Source organism: Salmo trutta, unplaced genomic scaffold (genome assembly GCF_901001165.1).
Source record: "Salmo trutta unplaced genomic scaffold, fSalTru1.1, whole genome shotgun sequence".
In the NCBI taxonomy this organism is placed as follows: domain Eukaryota; kingdom Metazoa; phylum Chordata; class Actinopteri; order Salmoniformes; family Salmonidae; genus Salmo; species Salmo trutta.
Window position 1 is genome coordinate 1,160,513 of NW_021823154.1, and position 26,992 is coordinate 1,187,504.

General features: G+C 41.0%; 2 protein-coding genes across 2 annotated transcripts; both read right to left on the minus strand.

Moving 5' to 3' along the window:
• Window positions 1-901: 901 nt before the first annotated feature.
• On the minus strand, window positions 902-6,982 carry LOC115189430 (NACHT, LRR and PYD domains-containing protein 1b allele 3-like). The gene is made up of 10 exons (XM_029748059.1): window positions 6,955-6,982; window positions 6,286-6,323; window positions 5,412-5,476; window positions 5,066-5,280; window positions 4,605-4,861; window positions 4,319-4,447; window positions 3,991-4,123; window positions 3,876-3,905; window positions 1,748-2,030; window positions 902-951 (listed from the first exon to the last, which is right to left on the minus strand). Exons 3-10 carry the CDS (start codon window positions 5,417-5,419, stop codon window positions 945-947), a joined length of 1,062 nt encoding a protein of 353 aa, XP_029603919.1. The 5' UTR covers window positions 5,420-5,476; window positions 6,286-6,323; window positions 6,955-6,982; the 3' UTR covers window positions 902-944.
• Window positions 6,983-7,072: 90 nt separating this feature from the next.
• LOC115189438 (protein NLRC3) lies at window positions 7,073-19,232 on the minus strand (the record flags this gene model as incomplete). The annotated part of the gene is made up of 10 exons (XM_029748067.1): window positions 18,946-19,232; window positions 13,689-13,959; window positions 13,280-13,446; window positions 11,381-13,178; window positions 10,678-10,854; window positions 10,237-10,410; window positions 9,548-9,721; window positions 8,622-8,668; window positions 7,927-8,485; window positions 7,073-7,193 (listed from the first exon to the last, which is right to left on the minus strand). Coding segments are annotated over exons 2-10 (3,420 nt in total), but the record flags the coding sequence as incomplete, so codon positions are not given.
• Window positions 19,233-26,992: the final 7,760 nt, after the last annotated feature.

Here is a 26,992-nt window from a genome sequence, read left to right on the forward strand (position 1 = left end):
CCGTCCATGGGAGGGGTGCGTCACTTGAGTAGGTTGAGCCACTGACGTGGTCTTCCTGTCTGGGTTGGCGCCCCCCCCTTGGGTTGTGCCGTGGCGGACATCTTTGTGGGCTATACTCGGCCTTGTCTTCTGACGGTAAGTTGGTGGTTGTAGATATCCCTCTAGTGGTGTGGGGGCTGTGCTTTGGCAAAGTGGGTGGGGTTATATCCTGCCTGTTTGGCCCTGTCCGGGGGTATCATCGGATGGGGCCACAGTGTCTTCTGATCCCTCCTGTCTCAGCCTCCAGTATTTATGCTGCAGTAGTTTATGTGTCGGGGGGCTAGGGTCAGTCTGTTACATCTGGAGTATTCTCTTGTCTTATCCGGTGTCCTGTGTGAATGTAAATATGCTCTCTCTAATTCTCTCTTTCTTTCTTTCTCTCGGAGGACCTGAGCCCTAGGACTACCTGGCATGATGACTCCTTGCTGTCCCCAGTCCACCTGGCCATGCTGCTGCTCCAGTTTCAACTGTTCTGCCTGCGGCTACGGAACCCTGACCTGTTCACCGGACGTGCTTGTTGCACCCTCGACAATTACTATGATTATTATTATTTGACCATGCTGGTCATTTACGAACATTTTAACATCTTGACCATGTTCTGTTATAATATCCACCCGGCACAGCCAGAAGAGGACTGGCCACCCCTCATAGCCTGGTTCCTCTCTAGGTTTCTTCCTAGGTTTTTGGCCTTTCTCAGGAGTTTTTCCTAGGGAGTTTTTCCCAGCCACCGTGCTTCTTTCACATGCATTGCTTGCTGTTTGGGGTTTTAGGCTGGGTTTCTGTACAGCACTTTGAGATTTCAGCTGATGTACGAAGGGCTATATAAATAAATTTGATTTGATTTGATTTGATTTGAAGAAGTGTCTTTGTCCACAGACTAGGAGACAGGCCTCAGCATCTTCAGATTAGGTGCTACAAAACAGAGGATGGAGGAGAAGGGAAGAGAGAGATCAGAAAGTATGGAGAAGAATGAGGAGTGAGATACACCTGAGATAATGATGTGATGATGGTCCTATGATACACCTGAGATAATGATGTGATGATGGTCCTATGATACACCTGAGATAATGATGTGATGATGGTCCTATGATACACCTGAGATAATGATGTGATGATGGTCCTATGATACACCTGAGATAATGATGTGATGATGATCCTATGATACACCTGAGATAATGATGTGATGATGGTCCTATGATACACCTGAGATAATGATGTGATGATGGTCCTATGATACACCTGAGATAATGATGTGATGATGATCCTATGATACACCTGAGATAATGATGTGATGATGGTCCTATGATACACCTGAGATCATGATGTGATGATGGTCCTATGATACACCTGAGATAATGATGTGATGATGGTCCTATGATACACCTGAGATAATGATGTGATGATGGTCCTATGATACACCTGAGATAATGATGTGATGATGGTCCTATGATACACCTGAGATAATGATGTGATGATGGTCCTATGATACACCTGAGATAATGATGTGATGGTGGTCCTATGATACACCTGAGATAATGATGTGATATGATAGAACTATAATAAGATACATTTATTACAGGCAGCAACACAAAAACATGCTTCCATTCTGAAAAAGACTTTCTCTTTGATCTGGGTAGCTATGTTTTTATTTGACCTATATTTAATCATTCCACATATTCAAGGGAGGGAGAAAAGAAAACTGTCTTACCTAGATTCACTCAAGTACTTAACAAGATGGTGTTCATGTTCAATGAGAGCTTTGAGACAAGCTCCCGTCACTTCTGGTCCTTTAGGGAGGACTGATCTCAGTAGTTCTCTCATTCGGTCCTGTTCAGTTGTTTCAGCTTTTATTCTGGAGTACTCTTCATCACCAATCATGCTCTTTGACGACAGAACATCTGCTATTGGCATTGGGTTTTTGACTCCCTGAATGAGTATAGCCCTGTGTTTCTTCAGAAACTCCTCAGCAGGAATCCCAGGGAGTGTTAATGCTGAAGGGGGGTGAATTAAATTATTATGTGTTTAGTGTGAACAGCAGCTGTTTCTACATCTAACAGTCTCTCCAGTTATCATTCCCCTGATAGTAATTTATTGAATAGAGCTGACTCCAGGGTTGTGGTCAATTCACATTCAAGTCAGTCAATAAAAAATAAATTCAATTACTATTCTGTTTATTGAGAAGTCATTGAAAGTAGATGCCCTTTTCCAGTTATTGAATTGGAATTTCAGTTCACTTCCTGAATTGACTGACTTATTTGGAATTGACACCTACCCTGGCTGACACGATTGTCTATTCTACATAACAGACAGAGCCTTGCAAAAGTGTTCACACCCCTTGGATTTCTCTATTGTGTTACATAGTGTGATTAAAATGGATTTAATTGTAATGTTTTGTCATCAATCTACTGAAAATGCTCTGTAATGTCAAAGTGGACCTGTCCCCCATACATACAACATCTGCAAGGTCCCTCAGTCAAGTATCACATTTCAAGCACAGATTCAACTATATACAAAGACCAGGGATCTTTTTCAAAACCTCATAAAGAAGGGCAGTGATTGGTAGATGGGTAAAAATGACAAATCATACATTTAATATCTCTTTAAGTATGGTCAACTTAATAATTATGCTGTGGATTACATATTAAACCACCCAGACACATCAAAGATACAGTCGTCCTTCTGAACTGAGCTGCAGGACAGGAAGGAAACTGCTCAGGGACGTTACCATCAGGGCATTGGTGAATTTAAAACAGTTCCAGAGTTCAATGTCTGTGATGGGAGAAAACTGAGGATGGATCAACAACATTATAGTGATTCCATAATAACGACTTAAGGGACAGAGTGAAAAGAAGAATACAAATATACAGAATAAAAATATTCCAAAACATGCATCTTATATGGAACAAGGTACTAAAGTAATACTGTAAAAAAACATCTACGAAGGAAGACACTTTTTGGCCTAAATGCAAAGCCTCATGTTTGGGGCAAATCCAACACATCACTGAGTAACTGCCTCCTTATTTTCAAGCATGGTGGTGGCTGCATCATGGTATGGGTATGCTTGACATCAGCAAATACTGGGGAGTTTTTCAGGATAAAAAGAAAACGGGATGGAGCTAAGAACAGGCAAAATCCCAGAGGAAAACCTGCTTCAGTCTGCTTTACACCAGATACTGGGAGAGGAATTCACCTTTCAACAGAACAATAACCTAGGTATTTAATTTCTATCAATCTAAAAATACAAAATATATATTGTGTCTCAGTGTCTTCGTAAACCTGCTCCAGAGCGCTCAAGACCTCAGACTGGGGCCAAGGTTCACCTTCCAACAGGACAACGACCCGAAGCACACAGACAAGACAATGCAGGAGTGGCTTCGGGACAAGTCTCTGAATGTCCATGAGAGGCCCAGCCAGAGCCCGGACTTGAACCCGATCAAACATCTCTGGAGAGACCTGTGCAGCAACGCTCCCCATCCAACCTGACAGAGCTTTAGAGGATCTGCAGAGAAGAATGGGAGAAACTCCCCAAATACAGATGTGCAAAGCTTGTAGCGTTATACCCAAGAGAATTCAAGGCTGTAATCGCTACCAAATGTGCTTTAACAAAGTACTGAGTAAAGGGTCTGAATAATTATGTAAATGTGATATTTCAGTTTTTTATACATTTGCAAAAATGTCTAAACCCGTTTTTGCTTTGTCAATATGGGGTATTCTGTGTAAATTGATGAGGGAAAAAACAATTGAATCCATTTTAGAAGAAGGCTGTAATGTAAGAAAATGTGGAAAAGTCAAGGGGTCTGAATACTTTCTGCACTGTAACTCTCATGTTTACTTACTTGTTGAACGGGTGTCAGAGACGTATTCATCTGAAAGATAAACAACATGAGGTTATATCACTATAAATAGCATCTGGTACAAAAGTACAAAGTGATGATTGACATGTGCTCCTACCTCGTGATACAATTTCTTTCCATACTGTCCTCTCATCATCACTGAATAACTCCATCTCAATGTCAATCCCTGTCATTTTCACAACCGCCCTGAAAAAGCTTGGTGTGGTGTCTCTATGTATGAGATGCATCCTCTGGAGGGAGGGAGAGAGAGAGAGAGAGGGGGGGAAAGAGAGAGGGAGAGATCTTTGAGAAAAATTGCTTTAAACATGTTTCCCATGCTAATAAAGCCATTTGAATTGAATTGAGAGCGAGCGAGAGAGAGAGATCAATGCCTAGAACTGTGATTTAAATGTTAGATTCATGTTCTTAGTCTAGTAAAACTGTACCGGTGGATTGATGGCGGTAGAACAGGGAATGTTCAGTCTGAAGGAACTATTCAGTTTGAAGGACTGCTCTGGTCTTGAGATGGGAATCCTTGAAGACCCTTGAAACTTTGATTCCTGTTGTTCCACAGCCTGTGAAACGAGGCATGGAATACACAGCCAGTCAATGTATAGTCTAATTCAAACATTATTCAGAAAACTAGCAACACACTTATCTTCATTTAATGAGTGTCAACATAAACTGCACCACTGATTAGTTAAGGTCATCTCTATAATAATGATACCTCACCTGTATTTGGCCGGGGTTACTGGGGAACAGGTATAGGCGTGGAATTAATGTTTGCTTTTTCACTGTCAGATAGAGCATCAGCTCACAGTGGACATCTACGTTCCAAGACAGTAATCTCAGTATAACAGAGATAGCTGAGAACTTGGGATGGAGAATCTTAGCATGGAATCTGGTGACCTCATGCACTTCCTCTAAAGACACTCCATGTTCCTCTACATGAAGAATCTTCATCTCATTCCTCAGGGAAGGGTTGGTCCCTGAACAACACAATAAAAAGGAGACAGAAAGACAAATATTGTATTATTCATCCAACTAAAACACAAAGAATATGCAGTACCAGATCACAGTAAACTCAAACTCCCAGAATAGTTCATTCATTCATTAATTCATTCATTAATTCAGGAAGTGAAACTCAGTTACATGGAAATGTCTTTCTGAATACTATTTCTATATGGTTTTACCTAAACAGACACAGTGTGGCAGATGAACTTCCTCCAGTTCACCTAACTCCATAGTGATGTCCAGCAATGGACCACCTTGTGTGTACTGCATGTCTTTCAGAAGTTGACTGTAGGGTTCCCAGTTCCTGAAGTGATACTTCAGAATGACATCTCTCTCACACAGCCAGCGGATCCCAGACACTGTGCACTCATAACTCCCTTTGGGTGTCCTGTGTCTGAGGGCAACAACAAGATATGGTAGAGAGGGTCAATGGTCAAATGGAGAGGTTGGATTAGAAGACTATTCCCAAAGGTAATGGGGAAATACACTAGCAAGTGGAATGAAATGTTAAAAGTAGTTATTTACCTGAACATTGTCACTCCCTGGACAGTGGAAGTCAAGGGTTCAATCTGAAGCCAGTGTGTGGAGTCCTGAACAAGGACAAGCATGTCAGTAATACATATGAGGCCTGTTTCCTGGACACAGATTGAGTCTAGTGCTGGACTAAAAAGCATGCTCAATGGAAGTTTCAATAGAAAGTTCTTTAAGGTCCAGGACTAGACTTACTCTGTGTCTGGGGAACTGGCCCATTAACCAAATTAACTAATCTAATGTATTTACTCAATGTTACATGGAATGCTGGTGATTTATCAATTAAACTGTCTAATGACAAAATATGACAACAGCTAAAATCCTGCATGACTACAAGCAGAACACAGGACTGTCTATATCCCAGTATGAATGGTTGGTCAGTACACACCTGGCTTTGAGACTGTGTTTATATTACTAAAGCAGAACACAGGACTGTCTATATCCCAGTATGAATGGTTGGTCAGTACACACCTGGCTTTGAGACTGTGTTTATATTACTAAAGCAGAACACAGGACTGTCTATATCCCAGTATGAATGGTTGGTCAGTACACACCTGGCTTTGAGACTGTGTTTATATTACTAAAGCAGAACACAGGACTGTCTATATCCCAGTATGAATGGTTGGTCAGTACACACCTGGCTTTGAGACTGTGTTTATATTACTAAAGCAGAACACAGGACTGTCTATATCCCAGTATGAATGGTTGGTCAGTACACACCTGGCTTTGAGACTGTGTTTATATTACTAAAGCAGAACACAGGACTGTCTATATCCCAGTATAAATGGTTGGTCAGTACACACCTGGCTTTGAGACTGTGCCTGACTCCTGCAGGTATGTAAAAGTAAGAATTGACATTATGACTTACCTCAACATGGTCACAAGTCTTACAGCTCTGAGGAATCCCTGAAGTCAAAAGTAATTGTTATTTAAAATGGACAATCTCATGGAATATTGAATTAATAATTATTAAATAGACTTGTAATAAAAATGAATATAAGTGAGCAACAGTCTCAGAATGTACACTCATTAGCATACCATAATCTGACATTAGTGTTATGTTATATTAATGAATGTTTGTGGAAGCAGGAAACAACATCGTTCTGGTCCATGTTTTGTAGATGTTGGGGGCCTGATTTCTGGTAGATCCTAGGATGAGAGCTTAAAGGTAGAGTCAGCTAAATGAGGATGTACGAGCAGCACCACAGATATTGTGATGAGCAAGATGCCTGACTTCTCACTCACACAGTCACACACAGTATCAGCCCATGTGGAAGGGTTCTCTTCACTCTCTTACAGAGTGTTAAGCCACCGGACCAAAACAGCGGAGAAGTTTAGCATTATGCTCCAACACTCTTAGTTGTTGTAGAAATTGACCCACTATGCCGTTTACTTTGTGCATCTACGTCATATCGCTGACTCTACCTTTAAGTTTGTTTTGACCAAATAGATCATGATTGTGTTCCTTGCCTGGGACTCCAGTATAATGAACGCTTTAAAACTATTTTGAGTAAAAAACTATTATCAGTTAACTCACATTTCTCATGTCCAGGCTTGATACAACTCTCTCCACCATGGTCTCTGGTGTTCTCAGGTCCAGGCTTGATACAACTCTCTCCACCATGGTCTCTGGTGTTCTCAGGTCCAGGCTTGATACAACTCTCTCCACCATGGTCTCTGGTGTCCTCAGGTCCAGGCTTGATACAACACTCTCCACCATGGTCTCTGGTGTTCTCAGGTCCAGGCTTGATCCAACTCTCTCCATCATGGTCTCTACTGTTGGTAAAGCAGAAGGATAGACTGTGATTAAACTAAATACAACTTATAAAGGCTTTATATATCATACATACAGTCTTCATAAGACATACAACAAGTTTATATGGGGTGAGAGAACAACTCCCTATGTGGGGCGCATTGCCTAAATGTGACATAACCTACTATGTCAACTTTCATAGAGGCAATACTAATGAAGACATTGCATATCTTGAGGAAAGCCCTTAGAGATGTGAAGTCACCAGGTATCATGAGTTACATACCCCCAGGTAGTGGTTAGAGAGAGAATGACATTACTGAGAGGCTGTTCTATTTAACAGGTTCTGATGCCCTCTAGTGGTTAGAGAGAGAATGACATTACAGAGAGGCTGTTCTATTCAACAGGTTCTGATGCCCTCTAGTGGTTAGAGAGAGAATGACATTACAGAGAGGCTGTTCTATTTAACAGGTTCTGATGCCCTCTAGTGGTTAGAGAGAGAATGACATTACAGAGAGGCTGTTCTATTTAACAGGTTCTGATGCCCTCTAGTGGTTAGAGAGAGAATGACATTACAGAGAGGCTGTTCTATTTAACAGACTGAAATTAAATAGAGGACAGGAATCTACTAACACATTAAAACACACCACTACAACTAATCTAACTGTCTGTAGGTCCAACAGAACACATTAAAACACACCACTACTAATGTAATTATAGAAATGATGAAACAAATGATGAAACATTGCTATGACTCACCTCTGAATGTGTTGGTCATCTATCTGACACAGGGTCACTGAGGAGGAGGAGGAGGAGGAAACCCCAAACAGAGGATAGAGGGGTTCAGTGAATCTGGTGTGTTCTGTGTAAAGGTGTGTCAGTGTACCAGAGGAGGACACACTATAGAAGGACAAAGTACCAGCTGGCCAGTCCAGATACACTCCAACTCTCTTAGAAACAGGATCAGAGATGGATCTGCTACGGACTCCAGCATGGTAAAATGCGTAGAGGCCATCAAAGCAGATTAAACACCAGGACTTCCTATTGGCTCCAATACCACTGTCATCCTCCCTTCCCTTCCTGTTCATTCCTTTGTACACCACACCAATGCCAGCCATGTCACCATCCTTCTCCACCTCCCAGTAATAACGACATCCAGATAAGCCTTCTCTGCAGAGAACTTGGGGACTACAGTCAAATCTGTCTGGATGGTCTTCATAATGCTCATCCTCCACCACACATGTCACCTTCCTGTTCCCCTCAGACAGTATCAGGTTTGGGTTTGCTGTATTTGGGTCCAGGGTGAGATGACAGGCATCTGTAGACAAAAGGAGAGTTGAATCAAACCACATCTTCATATAAAATGTTGTTTTGTAGGTACAGAACAAGTATTGATTAGTTACTATGTTATTATAGTTTTGAATATGCAGTTCATTACGATTAAAGATACTTACATTTCCTCATCCCTGATTTCAGCCTGCACTCTCCACCATGATCCACACTGTAGGACAAACAGGTTATTGACTGACAAAGACCTAATAAAGCAGTCAACATTTAAACCATATTGTTGTGTTCTGGTGCACTATCCAAGTTCATTACTAGAGACATACAGGTATTCTATCCTACCTACTGCATACAGAACAGAGTACAATTCATTACTAGAGACATACAGGTATTCTATCCTACCTACTGCATACAGAACGGAGTACAATTCATTACTAGAGACATACAGGTATTCTATCCTACCTACTGCATACAGAACGGAGTACAGTTCATTACTAGAGACATACAGGTATTCTATCCTACCTACTGCATACAGAACAGAGTACAATTCATTACTAGAGACATACAGGTATTCTATCCTACCTACTGCATACAGAACAGAGTACAATTCCTTACTAGAGACATACAGGTATTCTATCCTACCTACTGCATACAGAACAGAGTACAATTCATTATTAGAGACATACAGGTATTCTATCCTACCTACTGCATACAGAACGGAGTACAATTTATTACTAGAGACATACAGGTATTCTATCCTACCTACTGCATTCAGAACGGAGTACAATTCATTACTAGAGACATACAGGTATTCTATCCTACCTACTGCATACAGAACAGAGTACAATTCATTACTAGAGACATACAGGTATTCTATCCTACCTACTGCATACAGAGCGGAGTACAATTCCAACAGGATATCAGAGATGCAGAAGAAGAGTATTCATGTGGTGATGATGTATGCTGTGTTGGAGTGCTCAGCCTGCTGAGTAAACTTCCCCTTAATTCTACCATCATGACCTCATGTTACTGAACCTACTACACTACATATGACACAACCACTGCTCACACTATTAGGACATCTATTCTGACTTACTTCAGCTTCATCAGTTTATATGTGGGATCCACCAGAGCAGCTGAAAGCAGTCCTCCTGCAGAGTCTCCTGGGTGATTGTAGCTCAGGTCCAGCTCTTTCAGGTGGGAGGGGTTTGACCTCAGAGCTGAAGACAGAGCAGCACAGCCCTCCTCTGTGACCAGACAGCCAGACAGCCTACAGAGAGACACACAACAGCTGTCTAGGTTGATGTACTGGTGTCAATCATCTTGTAGGACACCCATACATTTGTCCATGACACAAACATTGTGATAAAACATCAGATTTTCAGAGTATTTGTTTTACTAAGCTCCATACCGACCTGACTGAAACAGCTGTACTTACCCCAGTGTGTGTAGTTTACAGTCTGGATCCTTCAGTCCAGCAGACAGCAGTGTAACTAAGCTCAGTACAGACCTGACTGAAACAGCTGTACTTACCCCAGTGTGTGTAGTTTACAGTCTGGATCCTCCAATCCAGCAGACAGCAGTGTAACTCCTGAGTCCTGCAGGTCATTGTCTCTCAGCTCCAGTTGTTTCAGTTGTGAGTTGGGTGAACTCAGGACTGAGGCCAGATCTGAACAGCAACCCTCTGTCAGACCACACTGACCTAAACTAGAGGGGAGAAGAGCACATGATGAACATATGTTTAAAACATCCACATAATAACTCATACTGAAGATATTAACTCACACTAGTGTCTGTATGTTGCAGAGTGGACTGGTTAGTCCAACACAGAGCAGCTCCACTCCTCTGTCTTCCAGGTCATTGTAGCTGAGGTCCAGTTCTCTCAGGGAGGAGTTTGGTATCTGCAGAGCTGAAGCCAGAGTCTCACAGGATTCATATGTGAGGTTACAGCCATCCAGTCTGGAGAGAGGAGATATGTCAATACACTGTTAAATATGGAAAGCTTTAAGAATAATGAGCTGCATTAAGACAATAACAGAAGGACATGATTAGACTATGTTAAAAACATACTAACTCACTCAAGATATTTAAACCTAGTTTCTTATATTTATCACATTGTATGTGTTTCTGCATATTAACCAAGATGTTCAAAAAAATGTAAAAACATAATTACTACAAATATATCAACACTATAAAGACAGTGCATACTGAAGATATTTAACTCACACTAGTGTCTGTATGTTGCAGAGTGGACTGGTTAGTCCAACACAGAGCAGCTTCACTCCTCTGTCTTCCAGGTCATTGTTGTAGCTGAGGTCCAGTTCTCTCAGGGGGGAGTTTGGTGTCTGCAGAGCTGAGGTCAGAGTCTCACAGGATTCATATGTGAGGTTACAGCCATCCAGTCTGGAGAGAAGAGATACGTCAATCCACTGTTAAATATGGAAAGCTTTAAGAATAATGAGATGCATTAAGACAATAACAGAAGGACATGATTAGACTATGTTAAAAACATACTAACTCACTCAAGATATTTAAACCTAGTTTCTTATATATATCACATTGTATGTATGTTTCTGCATATTAACCAAGATGTTCAAAAAAATGTAAAAACATAATTACTACAAATATATCAACACTATAAAGACAGTGCATACTGAAGATATTTAACTCACACTAGTGTCTGTATGTTGCATAGTGGACTGGTTAGTCCAACACACAGTAGCTCCACTCCTCTGTCTCCCAGGTCATTGAAGCTGAGGTCCAGTTCTCTCAGGGAGGAGTTTGGTGTCTGCAGAGCTGAGGCCAGAGTCTCACAGGATTTAGATGTCAGTTTACAGCCATCCAGTCTGGAGAGAGGAGATAATCTGTTAGATATACAAATCCTTCATTATAATGATACTGTAAACATCAACTCAATAACAGAACTTACAGTGCTCTCTTGCAGGATTTCACTACCGGCAGCAACCTCTGATAACCTTCCTTTGATGTGTTGTATGTCTTCAGGTCAAACTCCTCCAGCACCTCCTCTGACATAAGTAACAGGTAGGCCAGGGCTGAACATTGGTCAGGTTTTAGCTCTGTTTCTGAAAGAGTTCCTGATCGCAGGGAGGTCTGCATGTCTTCAACTAGAGAGTTGGCACCAAGTTCATTCAGACAGTGGAACAAGTTGATGATCCTTTCTGGTGAGGATTCCTCATTGATCTTTTCTGAAAGGTACCTGACTGTTCTCTCAACTGTTTCGTCATTGGTCTGTGTTGTATTTCCTGTCTGCGTCAGAAGGCCTCGTAACAGATTCTGATTGGACTCCAGTGAGAGACCCAGAAGGAAGCGTAGGACCAGGTCCAGGTGTCCATTCTCACTCTTCAAGGCTTGGTCCACTGCTGTCCTGTGTAAGTCAGACAACTGGATTGACTCCTCTTTATCATCACTAGTGGGGGAGAAAACATTTTCCTTCTTGTCCAGACATGATTCTAAAGCATGCACTGCTGCTAGAAACTCCTGAATGCTCAGATGCACAAAGCTGTAGACCTTGTCTTGGTACAGCCCAGATTCTTCTTTAAAGATCTCTGTACACAATGCTGAGTACTCTGATGCCTCTGTGACATCAAGGCCACACTCTCTCAGGTCCTCCTCATAGAAGATCAGGTTGCCCTTCTGCAGCTGTTGGAAAGCCAGCTTTGCCAGTTTCAGGATCATCTCTTTGTCTGACTGAGACAGTTCCTTTGGGTTTGTCTCTGTGGCTTTGTTGTACTTCTTGTTCTTCACAATGGTTTGGATGAGTATGAAGTGTGAGTACATCTGGGTCAGAGTTTTGGGGACTTCATCCTTCTCTGCCTCTTTCAGTATCATCTCAAGGACAGTGGCTGATATCCAACAGAAGACTGGCATGTGGCACATGATGTGGAGGCTCCTTGATGTCTTCATGTGTTTGATGATATCATTGGCCAGATTCTGATCTGGGATTTTCTTCCTGAAATACTCCTCCTTCTGTGGATCATTGAACCCTTGTACCTCTGTCACCTGGTCAACACACTCAGGAGGGATCTGATTGGCTGCTGCAGGCCTTGAGGTTATCCAGACGAGAGCAGAGGGAAGCAGATTCCCCTCGATGAGGTTTGTCAGCAGCACGTCCACTGAGGTTGGCTTCGTGACATCACAGCACTTCTCATTGTTTTTGAAGTCTAGAGGAAGTCGACACTCATCCAGACCATCAAAAATGAAAACAGTTTTGGTTTCACCATCTTCAATGCTGTCAATCTCTTTCAGCTCTGGGAAGTAGTGGGAAAGAAGTTGCATCAGACTGTATTGGTCCTTTTTCAGGTTCAGATCACGGAAAGGAAGAGGAAACATGAAATGAACGTCCTGATTCGCTTTTCCCTCTGCCCAGTCAAGGATGACCTTCTGCACAGAGACTGTTTTTCCAATGCCAGCGATTCCTTTTGTCAGCACAGTTCTGATAGGTTTGTCTTGTCCAGGTAAAGGCTTGAAGATGTCGTTGCATTTGATTGGTGTCTCTTGTGTGGTTTGTTTCTTGGATGCCATCTCTATCTGTCTAACCTCATGTTCATTATTGAGCCCTCCACTTCCACCCTCTGTGATGTAGAGCTCTGTGTAGATGTCCTTTAACAGACTTTGGTTTCCATGGTGTCCAAATCCTTCAGATATGTGTTGATACTTGTGTTTCAGTTTAGCCTTAATGTCTTGTTGGACTGTCAGCAGAGTTTGACCTGTAGGAAAACATTGAGAGTTGGGACTCATAAGATTGTGTGTGTGTTTTATAAGGGCCTTTGTACCGTTCTTTGTAATATTGTATGAAATACAGTCTTACTTCTTCTGTCCAGAAGGTTGTGTGTGATCTTTAATACATCCTCACTGTCCAAACTCTCCACTTCCTTATTGTCATCTGGTAATGGTTCCTGGCTGAAAGCAGGTGGCTGATCACTCTGCATTGATAGCAGGCTGGTTGTAGGTGACTCTGCTCTTGGCTTCTGGACACTGAACAAAACAGGGAGACAGATCACCTCATCAATACATCATCTACATAATTTTAACAACTGTATAGTAGAACTTCTAGAAGTCCTGATGTTTCTTTATAAAGCTACAGTCTGCAATTGGTAAATCCATTTCTGGCCTTTTAAGTGAATGATATAGACCTACATTTTATGTAATTTGGGAACACTTTTCTCTTTAGTTTAATATCTTTAAGAGAACTGTATATTTTACATGTCATCTCTTACCTCTTAGAACTGGTGTCTTGAGTCATTTTGGAGGCAGTGGTCTCCTCCTCTCTCTCCCCAGAAAGACTCATTTTAGAGGCAGTGGACCCCTCCTCTCTCCCCCCAGAGAGGCTCATTTTAGAGACAGTGGACTCCTCTCTCTCCCCAGAAAGACTAATTTTAGAGGCAGTGGTCTCCTCCTCTCTCCCCCCAGAGAGGCTCATTTTAGAGGCAGTGGGCTACTCTCTCTCCCCAGAGAGACTCATTTTGATGTAAGTCACAGCTCACTCAGCTACAATAAGAAATAACAGAACAGTCAATATTTCTGAACATTGTTGAAGAACCATTAACAACACATTTACTGTCTGAGGTCAAAGAGTTAAATCAGACTTCATATTGTATTCAAACATACACAGTCCAATATGTTATTCATTTGATTTGACTTGCATCCCCATTAGCTGACATTTGTCAACATCTGTTGTCCCCAACTCAACCACTAGATGGAGCTGTAGACCTACAGCTCTACTCCATATAACCACAACCGTAGAAACATAAACAAACCATCTATGGAGACAAATCATCAGTATCATAACACCGGAATGCAACATCCATCCACTTATATCAGTACATCTGTAACAGTCTAAACATTATAAACCTTCTATTAGATCAAATAAGCCTCACGTAACTCCACACTCTCATAGAACTTGTTCTCAACTGGCCTACCTGGTTTAATAAAGGACTTGTTCTCAACTGGCCTACCTGGTTAAATAAAGGACTTGTTCTCAACTGGCCTACCTGGTTTAATAAAGGTGAAATAAAATAAAAGACAGATTTTGGGCAGAGTAAATCCTCTCACTTCGCCTCTTCCTCTCTGTCCCAACTGACCTCAGAAACTTCTACAGACATGTATCAGAGAGGAAGAGGCGAAGCGAGAGGTTTTACTTCATGAAAACTCTGTCCATGAAAATAAGCCCACGATGTGAGGAGTTTTTGTATGGAGGTCAGTGAGAGTTTGTCGAATTTGGTCAACAAAAAAATTGAATTACTAAATTGCTACGTGAGGCTTATTTGATCTAATAGAAGTTCCGTAATGGTTAGGTTGTTACGAGGGAAAATACTTTATATTGGAGTTGTGCCTGTTGTCATAGAGATGGAGGACTCATCATGGATATAATCTGTTTTAGAACGGACATTGCTCTTGAGGCCTACCACCATTTTAAAGTAGTCAACTGGGTGGGAATTCCTATGAGTTGGGAGCAATCAGCCAATGAATAAGAAAATGTACTACTTTAAAATGGAGATATCGTCAACGGCACTGCCCATGCTGTCACAGAGGCTATAACGGCTACATGGTCCCACAAGATTTCGCCTCCTCCCGCCTGCCTTCCCTCTTTGAGGACATGCATTTCCATTGTAAGAGCGGTCACTTGAGTGTCTTCTCAATATAATAGACAGTCTTTGCTTGCATGCAGGAACATTGGTACATTGTGGGAGGCAACCTGTCTGTCTAGGGAGACTAGTGATGAACAAGTTAGGCCTATTTGAAACATCACCATTTCCTGGCAGCATTTACCAGACAATGTATAGAAGGGAAAAAATAACTGAACATAATTTATGATGGTTTTTATTTTATTTTTGTTTTGGAATCAATTACTATAGTTTTAGTTTTTCAAATGAGTTTCTTAATTATTTTAGTTTCAGATTTGGTCACCTAATTACTAGTTTTAATCATTTAATGATTTATAAATAAAAATGTATATCAGTAACCCACAATCATACACCCCCCCTTTCTCCTGCACATGTTGCCATGGGGCCATGTTGCCATGGGGGCGTAGTGAAAATGATATAGCAATTTTCGAACTAATTTCCTGCAATTCAAAGAAAACATGTTCAGTTTTACAGATAATTCTACACATGTTGCCATAGGGTGGAGGCAAATGTTAGCAGTTTTTAATATGATAACTGATGATCAATGGGCCCCACCCCGGTTGGTAATTCAACCATGTTTACTACAAGTTTAGCTGCTAGACTAATTTACCATCTAAAAACATGTAGCTAACATGGGCTAATAGACTGACTGCTGATACACAACCACATTTACACACTGCACCTTGTGTTATCTATTATTCTAACGGTCAACAGTAAGTTGAGACCCAGACTGAGTTCCAAAACAATGTTTTATTACTGGTCCCGGGCCGCCAGTTGTCCATCCCTGGTTTAGTGAATAGACACATGCACTGCTTGAGTTCACTTGAGGTGCGATCAGTTTATCTCGCCCGGCGCACCGGGGGTTTACATTCTGAGAAAAGTAGTGCTGACGATTCAACCCGCGGTTCACAATGCGCATAGATGAGCCGGTGACGTTATATCGAGCGCACCTGCAGTTCACCAAACGGACCACCGCCTTCCTGATCTGTCACCAGAAAGCTTTAAACTTAACATGTGATTTAGCCCCACATTTAAATAGTTTATATGCACATTGTTGAACGTCACATTTACTTGACGAGACAGACTATTTTATTTAATAACAGCTATACATAATTCCGATGCACGTCTTCTTTCAGGAAGTGAAAGTGAGCCAGTTTCCACAGATAATAATCACCTTAATGTGCTGTCAATCACCTATAACAATAATACCCTACCTCATAGCCCTGTAGCCTATAACAATAATACCCTACCTCATAGCCCTGTAGCCTATAACAATAATACCATACCTCATAGCCCTGTAGCCTATAACAATACTACCCTACCTCATAGCCCTGTAGCCTATAACAATAATACCCTACCTCATAGCCCTGTAGCCTATAACAATAATACCCTACCTCATAGCCCTGTAGCCTATAACAATAATACCATACCTCATAGCCCTGTAGCCTATAACAATAATACCATACCTCATAGCCCTGTAGCCTATAACAATAATACCATACCTCATAGCCCTGTAGCCTATAACAATAATACCCTACCTCATAGCCCTGTAGCCTATAACAATAATACCCTACCTCATAGCCCTGTAGCCTATAACAATAATACCATACCTCATAGCCCTGTAGCCTATAACAATAATACCCTACCTCATAGCCCTGTAGCCTATAACAATAATACCATACCTCATAGCCCTGTAGCCTATAACAATAATACCATACCTCATAGCCCTGTAGCCTATAACAATAATACCATACCTCATAGCCCTGTAGCCTATAACAATAATACCATACCTCATAGCCCTGTAGCCTATAACAATAATACCCTACCTCATAGCCCTGTAGCCTATAACAATAATACCATACCTCATAGCCCTGTAGCCTATAACAATAATACCATACCTCATAGCCCTGTAGCCTATAACAATAATACCATACCTCATAGCCCTGTAGCCTATAACAATACTACCCTACCTCATAGCCCTGTAGCCTATAACAATAATACTCTACCTCATAGCCCTGTAGCCTATAACAATAATACTCTACCTCATAGCCCTGTAGCCTATAACAATAATACCCTACCTCATAGCCCTGTAGCCTATAACAATAATACCCTACCTCATAGCCCTGTAGCCTATAACAATAATACCATACCTCATAGCCCTGTAGCCTATAACAATAATACCATACCTCATAGCCCTGTAGCCTATAACAATAATACCCTACCTCATAGCCCTGTAGCCTATAACAATAATACCATACCTCATAGCCCTGTAGCCTATAACAATAATACCCTACCTCATAGCCCTGTAGCCTATAACAATAATACCATACCTCATAGCCCTGTAGCCTATAACAATAATACCCTACCTCATAGCCCTGTAGCCTATAACAATAATACCATACCTCATAGCCCTGTAGCCTATAACAATAATACCATACCTCATAGCCCTGTAGCCTATAACAATAATACCATACCTCATAGCCCTGTAGCCTATAACAATAATACCATACCTCATAGCCCTGTAGCCTATAACAATTATACCCTACCTCATAGCCCTGTAGCCTATAACAATAATACCCTACCTCATAGCCCTGTAGCCTATAACAATAATACCATACCTCATAGCCCTGTAGCCTATAACAATAATACCATACCTCATAGCCCTGTAGCCTATAACAATAATACCATACCTCATAGCCCTGTAGCCTATAACAATAATACCATACCTCATAGCCCTGTAGCCTATAACAATAATACCATACCTCATAGCCCTGTAGCCTATAACAATAATACCATACCTCATAGCCCTGTAGCCTATAACAATAATACCCTACCTCATAGCCCTGTAGCCTATAACAATAATACCCTACCTCATAGCCCTGTAGCCTATAACAATAATACCCTACCTCATAGCCCTGTAGCCTATAACAATAATACCATACCTCATAGCCCTGTAGCCTATAACAATAATACCATACCTCATAGCCCTGTAGCCTATAACAATAATACCATACCTCATAGCCCTGTAGCCTATAACAATAATACCATACCTCATAGCCCTGTAGCCTATAACAATAATACTCATACCTCATAGCCCTGTAGCCTATAACAATAATACCATACCTCATAGCCCTGTAGCCTATAACAATAATACCATACCTCATAGCCCTGTAGCCTATAACAATAATACCATACCTCATAGCCCTGTAGCCTATAACAATAATACCATACCTCATAGCCCTGTAGCCTATAACAATAATACCCTACCTCATAGCCCTGTAGCCTATAACAATAATACCCTACCTCATAGCCCTGTAGCCTATAACAATAATACCCTACCTCATAGCTCTGTAGCCTATAACAATAATACCATACCTCATAGCCCTGTAGCCTATAACAATAATACCATACCTCATAGCCCTGTAGCCTATAACAATAATACCATACCTCATAGCCCTGTAGCCTATAACAATAATACCATACCTCATAGCCCTGTAGCCTATAACAATAATACCATACCTCATAGCCCTGTAGCCTATAACAATAATACCATACCTCATAGCCCTGTAGCCTATAACAATAATACCCTACCTCATAGCCCTGTAGCCTATAACAATAATACCATACCTCATAGCCCTGTAGCCTATATCACATCACATCTAATTGATTAGGCTGATCACTATGAATCAACAACAATGTAAATAAGGCTAAAATAATCATTCTTTAAAGTTTAAATCAATATTGTATTAACTTGGCGGATGTCTTACCCCCTAAATCATCTCTCTCTTTATGATAACCTAACTTCTCAAAAATACTTTTCTACATGACATTGTAAAAGAACGCTACAAACCTCTGAAACATGTTTCTCCGACGATAACGTCCGTTACTTCCTCTACTTCCTTAAACTAGTATTTCCTGTTTCAACTAGTGATGGTCGTTCGGTAACGAAAGGTTGTTTTTGAACGGATCGTTTTGGTGAACGTCGGTAACCGAATTGCATCGGTGAAAGAGCCGTTCATTTATCTCCCTGGTTTACATACAGCTACGAGGTGCTTTTTGAGCTCAAAACAACGATTACCTGCAGATAAGTGACACAATAATTCTCTAAAGAGGGTGAATCCTGACTGCAGAAACAATAAATAGTGGGGAGACGCGTCATTCTGGTCAAGGCTTTGTAGTGCGTAAAAAAACAACAGGTGATCTAATAACTAAATACAAGTTATCCAAAAAAAGAAAAACAACTTACTTTTTTGGCAAAAACTTTTGTATTTTCCTAATGTTATGAATTTCAGTGACGTTGCCAATTCTTGTTCCCGAATGTATTTCGTTATTTGGTCCTCAGAACTTGAACTCGAGATTTACCATTTGGAGAATGCAGCGTTTCCCGCAACCATATGATTGGTCGGTAAGATTTAACGTCATCACACTCCCTCATCTGATTGGTTGGGTAGGCGGACCTTCTGACTTTGTGGCTGTGGTAACTAGTGAGCTAAGCAGATCACCACCATTCTGAGTTTCTCAACCTAATGTCAAACAGGGAACTCGGAATAAAACAAATCCGAAGGAGAAAAATCGATTTGAACAGTCCTCTTCCTCGAGCGTTGACATCGTATTTTTCCGAGTTCCCTGTTGTTGTGAACGCGGCATAAACTTTTCACATTATTCCTTCATTTAGTTTCAATGCCCATTGCTGCACGTCACTTTTACTTGGCCGAATTTACGAGAAGGACTTCTATTTTTCAAAGAAACTAGTTTACCTGATACACGTCTTTCTCCAGGAAGTGAATGAGTGAAAAGACAAAAGCCACGGTCATGTGCAGTCAATCGCCCATACCCTACCTCATAGCCCTGTAGACGATAATTTAACCCCATACCCTACCTCATAACCCTGTAGACTATAATATAACCCCACACCCTACCTCATAACCCTGTAGACTATAATATAACCCCATACCCTACCTCATAGCTCATAGCCCTGTAGACTATAATATAACCCCATACCCTACCTCATAGCCCTGTAGACTATAATATAACCCCATACCCTACCTCATAGCCCTGTAGACTATAATATAACCCCATACCCTACCTCACAGCCCTGTAGACTATAATATAACCCCATACCCTACCTCATAACCCTGTAGACTATAATATAACCCCATACCCTACCTCATAGCCCTGTAGACTATAATATAGCCCTGTAGATTATAATATAACATTGATACATATTGACTAGGCTGATCACTATGAATCAGCATCAATGTAAGGAAGCCTAAAAGGATCATTATTGAAAGTTGAAATCAGTATTGTAATAACTTAACAATTCTGCGGATGTCTTACCGCCTAAATCACCTCTCTCTGCGATGGCCTAACTTCTCCAAAACACTTTTCTACATAAAATGGTAAAAGAACGCTACAAACCTCAGAAACATTTTTCTTCGACCGACAGTGTCCAGTTCTGCCTCTACTTCCTTATAAATGTACTTCCTTGTTTCAACACAGTGGGCGGGTTCAACAGGTATATGTGAAGACACACACACACAAAACACACGCGCAGACAGACACACACACACACACACACACTCTCCTTCCCGCTAACTTTAGACCATGTGTATGCACAGTTTCTAGTGGTTGAAGTATTGCATTTCCAGAAGGCCAGTAGATTAGTATTTAGTGTAAATGTGGGATATGATGGACACGCTTATTCATAACAATAAAAAGGTTAATAACAAGATGTAATCATTTGCTGTTAGTGAGAAGAGAGAACATCCATTCTGTTTATCTTTGCATTTTACAATAATTAGAAATAGCCATCTGTTTCCTAGGCTATTATTTATTTCGTTTCCATGATCGTTGCATAATAAATTCCTCACCTTTTCTGTGATGGTTTCATACTCACGAGGAAGCATATAGGCCTACAACGAGGTTACCATTCCTCCCATCTCTCGTTTAATTGGACCCACTTAACAGATAATAGATAAGTATTTTGCTCTATGCAAAATACCAGGGGCCTCATTTGTAAACGTTGTCTACACACAAAATATGCCACAAAACATGCATGTGCCAGTTTTTACGCAAATGTTGTCATTTATAAAAAGTGAACTTGACATGAGAATGTGCTAATCCTCCCGCTAACTTTAGACCAGGCGTCCTTACAGTTTCTAGTGGTTGAAGTCTTGCATTACAAGAAGGCTAAAGTAGACTAGTAGTAGCCTGGTGCAGATGGGGAATATATAACGAGACTCTTATTCAGAACTAAAGAACAGGTAGACCTGGCTTAATATAATAACAAGATGCAATCATCTGCCGTTAGTGAAAATCCATTTATCTTTACAATCTAAAATAAATAGAAGTAGGCATATATTTCCTGTTATTGCAGAATAAAGCCTATACTCACCAAATATCATATAGGCCCAGGGGCGCCATATGGGGGAAAAAGATAGGACAATTCTAAGGGCCTGTGACTGACAGGGACGCTAAACAAATATTATAACGTTTGGTTAAAAAAATGCAATATTAAAATATCGTTAATTTAAAAAATGTTTTTACAATGTTCTAATAAAACTAACGGTTTATTTTTATTTTCTTGTTTTTGGCAAAAAGTAAACATCCAGAGAGCCTCTGTATGGTTATTGATATTGTTCTTCTACATGCTGTATAACTACCTCATCTATCACCAGCATCACTGATATGGTTATTGATAATGTTCTTCTACATACTGTATATCGACATATAACTACCGCATCTATCACCAGCATCACTGATATGGTTATTGATAATGTTCTTCTACATACTGTATAACTAACCACCTCATCTATCACCAGTATCACTGATATGGTCATTGATATTGTTCTTCTACATACTGTATATTATGTAGTTCTTTCTCTACATTGACACTTGATATTTTTATTTATATTATTTATATTGACACAATATATTTCTGATATTGCTACTATGTAAGTAACCATTTGTCTGTACAGTTTCCACCTTCTGTAGAGACCCATCCACTTAGCTAGATGTGGCTGGGGGATATAGCATTTCTTTCACATGACCCATCAGTTTAGTGTCTGGATTAGCGTCAACTAACATTTATACAACATTTTTATCTGGACACTTTCTGTTTACCTGGAATTGTTCCTTATTGTAGGCTACTACTTTTAGTCTTAATCTTTACTACACTACTCACTGTTTACCACATGACCTCACATGTGAATCCTTAAAGAGATGGGTGAGACTGGTTTAAGAGGGTGTGAACAATGCTGAATGGGTGGAGACAAAGGAGAGCTCTCCAGTAGGTGCACCAAAAACATTCAGGGTCAATTTTCACAAAGGCTGGTTTTCAGGTTTATCAACTTTCAAAGTAGAATTACTTTCCCATTGTTCCTCAAATGCAGTGTATGATATACCTTTTTGTGCCTTTGACTCTGCTTTTTTTCCAATGTAAAAAACACAATTTCAAATGTTGCTACATAAGACCGAATCAAGTCTGTCGGTCACATTTAGTTTCAATGCCCGATACCGCATGTCACTTTTTACCGAATTGACGAGAGGGACAATTATTTTTCTACAAAGAAACTACATGACGTGACACACGTCTTTCTCCGGGATGTGAAAGAGCGCAAATAAATCAATCGCCCATACTCTACCTCATAGCCCTGTAGACTATAATATAACCCCATACCATACCTCATAGCCCTGTAGACTATAATATAACCCCATACCCTACCTCATAGCCCTGTAGACTATAATATAACCCCACACCCTACCTCATAGCCCTGTAGACTATAATATAACCCCATACCCTACCTCATAGCCCTGTAGGATATAATATAACCCCATACCCTACCTCATAACCCTGTAGACTATAATATAACCCCATACCCTACCTCATAGCCCTGTAGACTATAATATAACCCCATACCCTACCTCATAACCCTGTAGCCTATAATATAACCCCATACCCTACCACATAGCCCTGTAGACTATAATATAACCCCATACCCTACCTCATAACCCTGTAGCCTATAATATAACCCCATACCCTACCTCATAGCCCTGTAGACTATAATATAACCCAATACCCTACCTCATAGCCCTGTAGACTATAATATAACCCCATACCCTACCACATAGCCCTGTAGACTATAATATAACCCCATACCCTACCTCACAGCCCTGTAGACTATAATATAACCCCATACCCTACCTCATAGCCCTGTAGACTATAATATAACCCCATACCCTACCTGATAGCCCTGTAGACTATAATATAACCCCATACCCTACCTCATAGCCCTGTTGACTATAATATAACCCCATACCCTACCTCATAGCCCTGTAGACTATAATATAACCCCATACCCTACCTCATAGCCCTGTAGACTATAATATAACCCCATACCCTACCTCATAGCCCTGTAGACTATAATATAACCCCATACCCTACCTCATAGCCCTGTAGACTATAATATAACCCCATACCCTACCTCATAGCGCTATAGACTATAATATAACCCCATACCCTACCTCATAGCCCTGTAGACTATAGTATAACCCCATACCCTACCTCATAGCCCTGTAGACTATAATATAACCCCATACCCTATCTCATAGCCCTATAGACTATAATATAACCCCATACCCTACCTCATAGCCCTGTAGACTATAATATAACCCCATACCCTACCTCATAGCCCTGTAGACTATAGTATAACCCCATACCCTACCACATAGCCCTGTAGACTATAATATAACCCCATACCCTACCTCACAGCCCTGTAGACTATAATATAACCCCATACCCTACCTCATAGCCCTGTAGACTATAATATAACCCCATACCCTACCTGATAGCCCTGTAGACTATAATATAACCCCATACCCTACCTCATAGCCCTGTTGACTATAATATAACCCCATACCCTACCTCATAGCCCTGTAGACTATAATATAACCCCATACCCTACGTCATAGCCCTGTAGACTATAATATAACCCCATACCCTACCTCATAGCCCTGTAGACTATAATATAACCCCATACCCTACCTCATAGCCCTGTAGACTATAATATAACCCCATACCCTACCTCATAGCGCTATAGACTATAATATAACCCCATACCCTACCTCATAGCCCTGTAGACTATAGTATAACCCCATACCCTACCTCATAGCCCTGTAGACTATAATATAACCCCATACCCTACCTCATAGCCCTATAGACTATAATATAACCCCATACCCTACCTCATAGCCCTGTAGACTATAATATAACCCCATACCCTACCTCATAGCCCTGTAGACTATAGTATAACCCCATACCCTACCTCATAGCCCTGTAGACTATAATATAACCCCATACCCTACCTCATAGCCCTATAGACTATAATATAACCCCATACCCTACCTCATAGCCCTGTAGACTATAATATAACCCCATACCCTACCTCATAGCCCTGTAGACTATAGTATAACCCCATACCCTACCTCATAACCCTGTAGACTATAATATAACCCCATACCCTACCTCATAGCCCTGTAGACTATAATATAACCCCATACCCTACCTCATAACCCTGTAGACTATAATATAACCCCATACCCTACCTCATAACCCTGTAGACTATAATATAACCCCATACCCTACCTCATAGCCCTGTAGACTATAATATAACTCCATACCCTACCTCATAGCCCTATAGACTATAATATAACCCCATACCCTACCTCATAACCCTGTAGACTATAATATAACCCCATACCCTACCTCATAGCCCTGTAGACTATAATATAACCCCATACCCTACCTCATAGCCCTGTAGACTATAATATAACTCCATACCCTACCTCATAACCCTGTAGACTATAATATAACCCCATACCCTACCTCATAGCCCTGTAGCCTATAATATAACATTGATACATATTGACTAGGCTGATCAATATGAATCTGCATCAATGTAAGGAAGCCTAAAATTATTGAAAGTTGAAATCAGTATTGTATTAACTTAACAATTCTGCGGATGTCTTACCGCCTAAATCACCTCTCTCTGTGATGGCCTAACTTCTCCAAAACACTTTTCTACATAAAATGGTAAAAGAACGCTACAAACCTCAGAAACATTTTTCTTCGACCGACAGAGTCCAGTTCTGCCTCTACTTCCTTATAAATGTACTTCCTTGTTTCAACACAGTGGGCGGGTTCAACAGGTATATGTGAAGACACACAAACACAAAACACACGCGCAGACAGACACTCAGACGCACACACACTCTCCTTCCCGCTAACTTTAGACCATGCGTATGCACAGTTTCTAGTGGTTGAAGTATTGCATTTCAAGAAGGCAAGTCGATTAGTATTTAGTGTAAATGTGGGATTTGATGGACACGCTTATTCACAACAATAAAAAGGTTAATAATAAGATGTAATCATTTGCTGTTAGTGAGAAGAGAGAAAATCCATTCCGTTTATCTTTGCATTTTAAAATAATTAGAATTAACCATGTATTTCCTAGGCTTTTATTTATTTCGTTTCCATGATCGTTGCATAATAAATTCCTCACCTTTTCTGTGATGGTGTCATACTCACGAGGTAGCATATAGGCCTACAACGAGGTTACCATTCGTCCCATCTCTTGTTAAATTGGACCCACTTCACAGCAGGAAATAGATAAGCTATTTCAAGTATTTTGCTCTATGTAAAATACCAGGAGCATCATTTGTAAACGTTGACTACACACAAAATATGCCACAAAACATGCATGTGCCAGTTTTCACGCAAATGTTGTCATTTATAAAAAGTGAACTTGACATGAGAATGTGCTAATCCTCCCGCTAACTTTAGACCAGGTGTCCTTACAGTTTCTAGTGGTTGAAGTCTTGCATTGCAAGAAGGCTAAAGTAGACTAGTAGTAGCCTGGTGCAGATGGGGAATATATGATGAGACTCTTATTCAGAACTAAAGAACAGGTAGACCTGGCTAAATATAATAACAAGATGCAATCATCTGCCGTTAGTGAAAATCCATTTATCTTTACAATCTAAAATAAATAGAAGTAGGCATATATTTCCTGTTATTGCAGAATAAAGCCTATACTCGGCAAATATCCTATAGGCCAACAGCAAGATAGGATTGGCTACCATTAGAACAGACGATTCACCTTTTCCATTGATGTTTGTAGGCTACGTCTGAATATTGTAAAGTGACATTTCTTACGTAGACAATTTAATTTATAAACATAAAACTTTATCATAATCATTGCGTAATAAATTCCACACCTTTTCTGGCCACGAGGAGTTCATACTACCATGCGCATTTGTCATTTAATTAGGCTATTATTTCAAGTTTTTGCAAATGACATGGTGCGCATTTTACAACATACAGATGAACAGACAGCCTTTCTTTTGCATTGAAGTGTGTAGGCTACCTATAAACTGTTCTTGCTTCTCGCACTAGCCTTGAGGTGCGTGTCTCCAGTCTGGTACCTCCAGTGCCAGCCCCACGCACCAGGCTTCCAGTGCGTCAGCCCAGTCCCGAGCTTCCGACGACAGTACCTCGTCCAGAGTGTCTGGCAACAGTGCCTCGTCCAGAACTTCCGGCAACAGTGCCTCGTCCAGAACTTCCGGCAACAATGCCTCGTCCAGAGTGTCCGGCAACAGTGCCTCGTCCAGAGCTTCCGGCGACAGTGCCCTGTATAGAGATGGCCCACTGTCCGGAACCAAGAGAGACGGCCCACTGTCCGGAAACAAGAGAGACGGCCCACTGTCCGGAACCGAGTGAGAGGGCCTACAGTCCGGAACCGAGTAAGAGGGCCTACAGTCCGGAGCTCCCAGAGTCGCCCGCCAGTCGGGCGCAGCCAGAGTCGCCCGCCAGTCGGGCGCAGCCAGAGTCGCCCGCCAGT

Excerpts from the sequence above, each read along its gene's own strand:
- LOC115189430 (XM_029748059.1), bottom strand. Across the intron at positions 4,448-4,604 it reads GTAACCCCGGCCAAATACAG|GCTGTGGAACAACAGGAATC; the intron begins GTGAGGTATCAT and ends CTCGTTTCACAG. Across the intron at positions 3,906-3,990 it reads GAAAGAAATTGTATCACGAG|ATGAATACGTCTCTGACACC; the intron begins GTAGGAGCACAT and ends TTTATCTTTCAG.